The sequence below is a fragment of the Leuciscus leuciscus genome, assembly GCF_965113295.1.
Source record: "Leuciscus leuciscus genome assembly, chromosome: 19".
NCBI lineage: Eukaryota > Metazoa > Chordata > Actinopteri > Cypriniformes > Leuciscidae > Leuciscus > Leuciscus leuciscus.
Genome location: NC_138743.1, coordinates 8,672,405 through 8,682,268, shown reverse-complemented (window position 1 = coordinate 8,682,268; position 9,864 = coordinate 8,672,405). Strand labels below are relative to the sequence as shown.

General features: G+C 38.2%; 1 protein-coding gene across 2 annotated transcripts; it reads right to left on the bottom strand.

Annotated features, from left to right (window-relative positions):
• Window positions 1–3,845: 3,845 nt before the first annotated feature.
• vgll2a (vestigial-like family member 2a) lies at window positions 3,846–9,418 on the bottom strand. 2 transcript variants are annotated; one of them, XM_082148384.1, is made up of 4 exons: window positions 9,215–9,418; window positions 8,343–8,634; window positions 7,051–7,521; window positions 3,846–5,822 (listed from the first exon to the last, which is right to left on the bottom strand). In XM_082148384.1, exons 1-4 carry the CDS (start codon window positions 9,296–9,298, stop codon window positions 5,779–5,781), a joined length of 891 nt encoding a protein of 296 aa, XP_082004510.1. In that variant the 5' UTR covers window positions 9,299–9,418; the 3' UTR covers window positions 3,846–5,778. The 2 variants fall into 2 exon arrangements, with proteins under 2 accessions (XP_082004510.1, XP_082004511.1); XM_082148385.1 differs by having other exon boundaries at window positions 7,051–7,518.
• Window positions 9,419–9,864: the final 446 nt, after the last annotated feature.

Below are 9,864 nucleotides of genomic sequence, written 5' to 3'. Positions count from 1 at the left end.
CTTCACCGAGCTCTTACACAGATGCACACGGGAGCGTTTGAAAGCGGCGTCTATCAGCGGATATATTAGGGGTCTGCTGATAGACGCCTGCTTTTAAACGCCCCCATGTGTATCTGTGCAAGCGCTCGGTGAAGAGCATCAAGATGTCATTGTTGATCATTGTAGCCAATCACAGACATATATGTGAACGCAATGGCCAATCAGAGGTGTTTAAGAATCTGTTCAACAGTGCTCAAAATGCTAGAGGGAAATGCTAGCTTCACAAATTTATGAATTTCAATACCGACTTCGGTACCAAGTTTGGTACTTTTTGATAACTCTACTGTGGATTGTCTGAGTTTGTTTTATTAAAATACCTTTATTTTTTAAATCTTCTTAGTCTCTTTATCATCTGTGGACTTTATACACACCTAACCATGACAATAACTTTGTGTGAAGAAGAGATGAAATGTAAGCCATCAAGTCTAATTCATGTTCACATATATTTACATATGGTACAACTTTTGAACGGTAGTGCATGAGATTTAAAATCTATGACGGATAGGAAGAATAGAACTTAAATTATGGTTTGGAATATGCACTGCTTGGTACTTATTGTGCTTTTTGATTGTCATTTTTGGAGATTGACAGACCCTCTTTGTTGAACTATGCAAATCATGCCTGTAGGAGCCAAAGTTACAAGGTGTCTTATAATATACTCACTGATCTCTCAAGAATGAATTACCATCTTTTATTAACAGTAACAGTTGTGGCGCAGTGCCCGTAGTCAAGCTTGGTAGATATTCAGTCTGTGTTTGTGCAGCTCAAAGTGTGTGAGTTTATTTAGAGTCTAAATAAAAATCAATTCCCTCTGTGATTTGGCCAACACGTGTTTACATTTGCATCTTGACTATTGAGGTTGGATTACCACGGGCGATACACTGAGATTATGTTTGGCAGAATTCTGATGACAGGGCTCTGGTCGCTTATTATAGAATAAATGATAGCTGGAAGCTGTAATGCTTTATAGTTGAGTGCATTCATTCGGACAAATGAAGGAGAGCATGGCAGCATCCAGAAGTTTCATGCTCATTCAGACTGCATGGGCCTCCTCAGATGTTTCAGCCAAGTGGATTTTAAATGCAACTTCCAAAGAAAAAAATTAATCTTTTGATAATTAAGTTATACTATACAATTACTATAAGTATTTGTAAACGGCCAAGGCAGAAATCTCTTATTTACTGTGTGTGTGGCCTGGTAAACCCTACATTATGGGGGACAAAATTTCCCCACAAAGATGGCATTATCCGAAATCCTTGTCCTGTGGGGACATTTTTTGGTCTCCATGGGGAAAACAGCTTATAAATCATAAGTGATGTTTTTTTGAAAATGTAAAAATGCAGAAAGTTTTCTGTGATGGGTAGGTTTAGTGTAAGGGGATAGAATATACAGTTTGTACAATGTAAAAATAATTATGTCTAGTCACCATAAAACATGAAAACACAACGTGTGTATTTTATATATATATATATATATATATATATATATATATATATATATACACTCCCCGGCCACTTTATTAGGTACCCCTGTTCAACTGCTCATTAACACCTAAATCAAATCATCCAATAATATGGCAGTTTAGGCATGTATCTGCACACCTCAATGAATTTAGGCATGTAGACATGGTCAAGATGACCTGCTGAAGTTCACGACCAACCATCTCTAGGGTTAACAGAGAATGATCAGTAAATGAGAAAATATCCTGTGAGCTGCTGTTTCACCCCTGTGGGGGAATATGCCTTGTTGATGCCAGAGGTCAGATGTGAATAGCCAGACCGAGGTCTGCAGAAGAGCATAACACGTCCAACCTTGAAGCAGATGATACAGCAGCAGAATACACTCCGGTGCCACTTCTGTCAGATAAGAACCAGAAACTGAGGCTATATGGGCTTACCAAAATTGGAAAAGACTGGAAAAACTTTGCTTAGTCTGATGGATCTCGATTCTGCTGCGACATTCAGATGGGAGGGTCAGAATTTGGTGTAAACAACATGAAAGCATGGATCCATCCTATCAGCAGTTCAGGCTGCTGGTGGTGTAATGGTGTGAGGGATATTTTCTTATCACACTTTGTACCAATTGGGCATCGTTTAAATGCTACAGCCTACCTGACTATTGTTGCTGACCATGTCCATCCCTTTATGACCATACTAGTGTTCCCATTTTCTAAAGGCTACTTCCAGCAGGATAACGCTCAAAGCTCAAATCATCTCAAACTGGTTTCTTGAACATGACTATACTCAAATGGCTCCACAGTCGGCAGATCTCAATCCAACAGAGCACCTTTGGGATGTGCTTGAACAGGAGATTCACATCTGGGACATGCAGCCGACAAATATGCAGCAACTGCATGATGCTATCATGGACCAAAATATAAATATAAAATAAGTTTTATATAATAGGCCTATATTTTATATATTTTTATCGAATGTATTTTTTTAAATGTGGATACAATATTTTTTGGGGGCGACTGAGAAAGATAAATGTAATAGATAATTATAAATCAATTTCTTTTTAGCACAATTCGGGATTGTAACCCTTTGTAAATGTATTAGAAACCCAGCGCCCGTAATAATTTTACCAGGCAAAGCTTAACAGTTATCACATGGTCGTTTAACTTAACTACTTTATTGATAGAGAACATTAGACTCAAGCTGATTAAAATGCCAGGGGACTGTTGATCTGCTTTTTAAAGTGTGGGGAGTTGACCTTTCACATGGCTGATGTCTGTCCTTTCGGCAAACGGTGGGCGAAGTGACAACTGGCTGCGGGTTCCTCGACGCCACTCCAAAAAAGTACATGGGAGTGCGTTTGAATTTTTGGGATAATGTGACTGACAGCTCGGCCTCTTGCCCCTAATTAGTGCTCGGCAATTAAGGAGCTACTGCTGCGAGATTATACCTCTACATCACAAATCCTCCAGTCACTGAAACGGCAGATATCGAGTGTCGCTCTGCGAGTAATCGCGCGCGCTGTTTCTGGTCCTGTGCGCGCGGCGCGGCGCGGCCCTAAATAGTCCAGTCATGCTAATATTGGCACGGAGTTACCGGGCAGGGATAATGTAACAGCTTTGCGTAATCATATGTTTATAGTTCATGAGCACATTAGCCGTTGTATAAACCTAATTTTTTGTAGGCATATTGTTATATTTTCCTATCGCTAATAATTAATGCTATGCACTCTGACACACTAGGATGTGGTTTCAAAAGTGTTCCCAATGTGTGTGTTTTTTTTATGTTAATTGGTTTCAAATATCTAGTTCTATTTTAAATTAGATGTTTGTGTGTGTGTGTGTGTGTGTGTGTGTGTGTGTGTGTGTGTGTGTGTGTGTGTGTGTGTGTGAATTATACCCTCCTGTTCTTCTAAATAATCTTGTACATAGTGTTTAATTAATTGTTTTGCCTTTCGTAATGGTTTCCTTCAAATGTATTTGTGAAGCAATTTCATTTAAAGTCTATAACTGGCAGGGGCCCATATACTGTGTGACAACATGCTCTGCTAAAGTTCAAAATATATAGAAACTAAAGTCAATACAGAAATGGTTATATTGAAACTGGCATTCAAAAATAAACCCTTGAGATATGTGACAGCAAGCCCCGGTCTCCTCTACACTTCAAATTTTTCTCGACCTATATTACTTTGTTTTTTCAATATAATCTATTTCTATTTTCGTTCAAATAGTGAGCTTGAATGACACATTTCATTGTCAGTCAGCAGATATGCTGTTGTATATGACAAATAAAATTAACTCAACTTTGAATTCAAGGGAGAGAAACAGGCTACAAATACAACCAGAGTAGAGTTTCAATAGACATCATTTAAAAAAATACACATACTTTGCAGCACTGTAGTCACAAGAAACACAAGTTGGCTTAGTAGTAACTCTGTACACCAGTTATACATTTTGAAATGTGACTGTTAAATCTGCCACATGAACTACATTATTTTCTCATGCACCCCCAGCACTTTAGGAGGGCACTCAGTACTACTTTTTAAAAAAGAGGCCTTTGTTTTACCCACTTAAGCAAGAGAAACTCCTGGCCACACATCTCTTGTCCATCATTGCTGTTGTCATAAGCCAATATTAATCAACAGCTGTCTGGTATTCACTGCGAACACAACCAAAAGGCAGAGGATCAAATGTCAGCGTGATAACATTGAGTCTCCCGCTTTCTTTCTCGCTTCCCAATTCCTTTTCATTGGCTGAATCTATGGCTGAGTGGACAAAAACATCACACACTCTTAAAAATAAAGGTTCTTTATTGCCATCTATGGTCCCATGAAGAACCTTTAACATCCAATAAATCGTTCCATTGCACAAAAGGTTCTTTATAGAAGAAAAAGCTTCTTTAGATTGTTAAAATGTTCTTCACACTAAGAAAAAATGGTTCGGTTCTTTTAAGAACTGTTCACTGAAAGGTTCTTTCTGGAAGCCAAAATGGTTCTGCTATGGCATTGCTGTGGAAACCCACTTTTGGAACCTTTATTTTTAAGAGTGTGATTAAAAGTAGCCCATCCTTCTTTAACATGTCGAACATACTGACACAGAAAAAACATCTATATTGAAATAAATCAATAATTTAATCTCTGAATGAGTCGATTTTAAGGTTTTGAAGGTTGCAGCAGGTTTGTAATAGTCTTTTGTTTCCTAGAGCCCAAAGCAATCTTGAATAAATGTCAAGAGGTGTTTGGTATAAAAAGATGTCACAAGTTTGTTCGATCGATCGCATTCGCAGTTTCACAAGCAACCTCTAAAACACTCAAGGGCAGCAAAAAAAAAAAGTGTGTATCGCCTGGTTTTATTTCCATTTCTGTTTCATAGGCTGAAGATACACAACTGATAATAACAAAACAGATAACGCCTCATTGTCCTCAACGCACTGGAAAAATACTTTCAAAGGTAATATATTACATGTGATACATTCAAATACAGCGTGGTGAGACGTCGACCTAAGCTGACGGCGACTAAAAGTGGTTCTTTAAAAAAGTACAAATGAAAGAATCGATTTTTCTGATGCATATCATCATGCTGTTTGATCTTACATGTAGCACTGGACACACTAAGACACAAAGTATATACAGTACGGCTTAATAGTGTTTGTATCTACTTCCAGTCGAACCTACACCACACCTCACAAAAAAATGAAAAGCCAAACCAGTTGTTCCCTTTCCCAGTGTGTCCAGATACAACAAAACGCCTCTTTTATGAAATCCAGGGCGCTTGCTCGGTCAAAGCGCTTGTCTGTGCGTCTGCTAAGTTCCACAACAGTTGTCGATGACAGGTGCTGAAAGCAATATAGATAGAGTCAAGTGGCTTCAAATAGCCCTTCTCTGTCTTCAGCGATGATAGGGAATGCTGCTCTCTGGTCAGAAACTCATTTCTGGTCAAAAGAAAAGTCTTCATAGCCAGTCCGTCTTTTCTGCAAGTTCGGCTCTCAAACGTCCCCCAAAAGTAACGTTTGTCTCTTTTTAAATCTTATTTTGGGTCCATTTTGCTGAGAGCGCTGAGGGTCGGGGGAGGGAAAGGGCGACAGCAGCTGCTAGTCACACCACTACAGTATGTTTGCTCCTCTTTACTGAGAGAGTTTTGCACTCATCTGAAGGGTTCTTATCCATTTTCAGCTTAGGATGGTCCCGCTGCAGAGGGTGTAGCGCCGAGCTGCAAGTGAGATGAGAATCTGTTACAGAAAAGCCAGAGAAAGACAAGCCGGCGGAGAAAGAAGTGGCCGCAGGGCACTAAAACCAGTACAAGTCCTTGCTCTTATCCTGGCTCTGTAGACCTGAGAGGAAGAAGGAAAGGGAAAAAAAGATAAAGAAATGAAAAGACGGAAAATAAGTAGCAAATACAGAGTGAAAAGTGAGAAGACGAAGCAAAGAAAGCATTAAAGTCTTAAAGATGAAGAGTGAAAAACCAATGTCAGCAGAGGTCAGCGTCAAAAGCCTTGAAGATAACAAGATTCAAAAAAGATCTTAAACTCAGGATTATTTAGTAGTATTATTTGACATTATATGATTTAATTTTTTTTCTCTGACTTTTATGAAGTGAGTTTAACCTTTGGCGGCCCTAAAAAGTAAGTATGCTTTAAGCCTAAGAAACTCTTCACACTTTAAAAACAAGTCTAAATGTCACTGCATTAGATAACAAAACATAAAGTGGCATTTATAGTCAAAGCTTTTCTCAGAACTTTACTGCACAATTTTTGCACTCAGTCTTAATAAACTGATGTCAAGGTGATTTTTTTTTTTTTATGATATACATTTTCCTGAAATTCACACATGCACCCTACCAGAGTAACCAGAGGTTATCACATTACATACACTAGCATTCAACATTTGAGTTCAGTAATTTTTTGCTTTTGAACGAAATGAATACTTTTATTTAGCAAGGATGCATTAAATTGATCAAAAGTGACAGTAAATACATTTACAATGTTATACATTTCTACTGCGAATAAATGCTGTTCTTTGAACTTTCTATCCATCAGAGAATCGTGAAAAAAAGTTTCACGGTTGTCACAACAAATGTTTAGCATATTAGAATGATTTCTGAAGGATCATGTGACACTGAAGACTGGCGTAACGATGCTGAAAATTCAGCTTTGCATCCATCACAGGTATAAATTACATTTTAAAATATATTCAAATAGACTCAAATACTCAAATTGTAATAATATTTCACGATATTAACATTTTTACTGTACCGGTATTTTTAATCAAATATATGCAGCCCTGGTGAACATAGGATACTTCTTTCAAAAACATATAAACAAATAAAACCTTTTAAATGACCAGAAACAACTAGAAAGTGCCACAAAACATTTTGTCTCATCTTTTTATCATTTAAAACCAAACTTTTTTTTAATGAAATGTTTTATTTTCTTTAAAATAAATGCCTTTTGAGTTGATTTTTGTTTTCAAATGCAATGACATCCATATGTGTTTTAAGTGTTGCTTGTTATGTGCATAAATACATTGTGGGTCTGCTGTATGTGGATTGAATGTTCACACCTGTATCCATGTTCAGACTCATATCAGAGCTCGCCGCTGTGAAAGCTCCGGTCCACGCCGAGCTGCCCGGCTCGCTCTTGCTGATGTCACACGGCGAGGCTCCAGCTGCGGGCACCGTGGCCGGGGGGAGTCTATGGGGCCGCACCGAGGGCACGAGCAGAGAGCTGTAACGGGGGTCAAAGTGCGTTCCGTACATGTCGTGCATGGAGGGTCGGGGGTAAGCGGACCCCTGGGTGCCGATGGCTCCGCTGAGTGAGTAAGGGTGATGGTGGTGAGAGGGGTGCCAGGGCTCCGGGGTGCCTTGGTGGAGATGGCTGTGTAGAGACGCGGTGGAATAAGGGTCCGCTGAGAAGGGGAGATCCGTGTGGGAGGAACCCAGCGCGCTGCTGAGAGACGCCGTGACCGACGGCTGATACGCACTGTTCCAGAACGAGGGAGGGAAGCTTCTCTGGCTCATAGGGAATGAGCCTTCTGGGGAGGAACACATTTAGATGTTTTGCATGTTAATATGCACAGACGCCTGTGATAATTCAAATATACAACAATTCAAATATTCTGTTTGAGATTTAAAAATGAATGCTCACACATTTGGATTAACAAAACAAATGCGACAAACTGTCCTCTACAATCAAATTGAATTGTTTTGCATTAGCTTAAAAAAAAAAAAAAAACTATATAGATTATGAAACAATGCAAAATAAATCAAATAAAATCATACATGTGCAATCATAGATGATGCAAAGAAAATATGTTAATTAAACTAGTTGTAAAAAACAACAACATCATAATCAAACTAATTTAATCATTTGCTTTAAAAAATCTATCTAAAAATTGACCTTAAAATAAAAAAAAATGAAAGAAGGAAAATTGTGCCCATTATCATGATTAATAGCTGTACAATCATAAAGGCTTATGAACTATTTAAATCAATTTCCTTCTCTTTTTGAGCAATATCATATTTAAGTGCAATACTTATTTATATTACCTACTGTAAGTAACAGGTTTTCATTGCTATTTCTATGCGGATCAGTGTGTTATTGTATTGTATACCAAAATTGGATATGTTTGGCATGGCAATGTGTCCTGTTATTTGTTTTACTGAAACATTATTCTTTAGTCGAGCACTGTATTTTTGTTATCTATAATTACTAAAATACATTGCATGTATGTCTAAATGCACTGTGTGGATGCCTTATGCCTGTGACAAATTCCTTACTCGGGAAACCATACTTGGCCATAAAGTTCAATTTAATTCAATTCGATTCAAAATGCAGGTTGCATTAGATTCCCACCTCTCCAGGACGATGAACCTCTCGCGGTCTTGCTGTTGGTGGATCCGGGTGCGTAACTGCTAGACTGACTCAAAGCTCGACTGAAATGTTCATCCACCACTGAACTAATGTCCCCTTGGAAATACGTGAAAAGCACACATCTGGAGCTGATGTACTCAGCCTCCGGTGGGTGATCTTTCTCCCGGGCGCAGTCCTCCTCTTTTATGGGTGGCCCAGAGAGGTTGGAAAAAGAAGAGCTGCTTCCGCTGACTGTTTCTGGTGATTCTTGCATTTTCGAATAAAATGCCAATTTCTGAAGAAAAGAAAAAAAAGGCAAAATCAATTTACATGATACAGAAATACACTCACACACACTCTATTCATACATAGACAGATATAGGGAGAAACTATATAGTTGTGTATTCCACCAGTGTGTTTGGTGTTGCACAATTTATGTTCCTATAATGCTCACCAATATATACATACTGTATATGTATTTATCCTAAACTAAATATGCATTGAAGATAAAATGATATCTGTCAAATAAAAAAAATCTATTTCCAAGTCTATCTTTTCTACAAGCTTTTCTTAAGGAAACAAGTGATATAGCCAGCTACTACATCATTGTCAGAAAATAAAAATATGTTCACTTTTTTTTTTAATAACTTTAAATAACACTTAAACTGCCATTACTCAAGTTTAAAAAAATGCATCAACATCTAACTACGTGACTCATTTTAAAACTATTTTGTCAACATCAAATGCACGCGCAGCGCAACAAGTCGAGGAGAGAAAGTTTTACTCACAAATCTAATGGAATTTAAACCACCCAGAAACACACATTTTTCTTCTAACAGAACAGAATAATAATACACTGAACTTGACGAACATACCTGATGGTGATAAGGTGTGTATGCTGCGGTAAAATAAGGCTGAGGTGGACCATAAACTTGATACATGACATCCAAGCAGCTCATGGCGAAGACAGCTGTTATATCACGTATAAAAAATTATTGGTGGAATGAGAGGACGCTTCATTTGAAATAAAGCGCTGGTTCAGTGTCTACAGTCAGAAAATGAAGCTCCGTGTCGATTGCGGCTGAAGCGCACTGAGCACCTTTTATGTTCAGTACTCTGTCTTTACGCACGAGTCTGATTCATGTAAGAGATTCGGTTCATTCAACTGATGAATGGTTTAATGAGTCGACTCATTTGAATCATCATTCAAAGTGTTCCCAGAAGTCAATGAGTCGACTCATTTGAATCATCGCTCAAAGTGTTCCCAGAACAGAAGTCCCTGTGCACTCACTGTATGCAGGCTCTTGCTTGCAGTACAATTATTTGGATAATCTTCAAACAAGACAACTTTGCACAACAATATAACGCGGTATGTGTGTTTTGGAACTTATATTAGCTGGTCATTAGCTAGACCAGCGATTATATAAAAAAAAATTTTTTTAACTTAAGTCTGTTTACTCGTTTAGATGTATTCCAGTTTCATGATGTCATCCTAAATGAGATATGCCAGTAAACATAGCATCTG

Excerpts from the sequence above, each read along its gene's own strand:
- vgll2a (XM_082148384.1), bottom strand. The coding sequence starts at position 9,298 with ATGAGCTGCTTGGATGTCATGTATCAAGTTTATGGTCCACCTCAGCCT. Across the intron at positions 7,522-8,342 it reads AGGTTCATCGTCCTGGAGAG|AAGGCTCATTCCCTATGAGC; the intron begins GTGGGAATCTAA and ends GTTCCTCCCCAG. Across the intron at positions 5,823-7,050 it reads GAGTCTGAACATGGATACAG|GTCTACAGAGCCAGGATAAG; the intron begins GTGTGAACATTC and ends TCTTCCTCTCAG.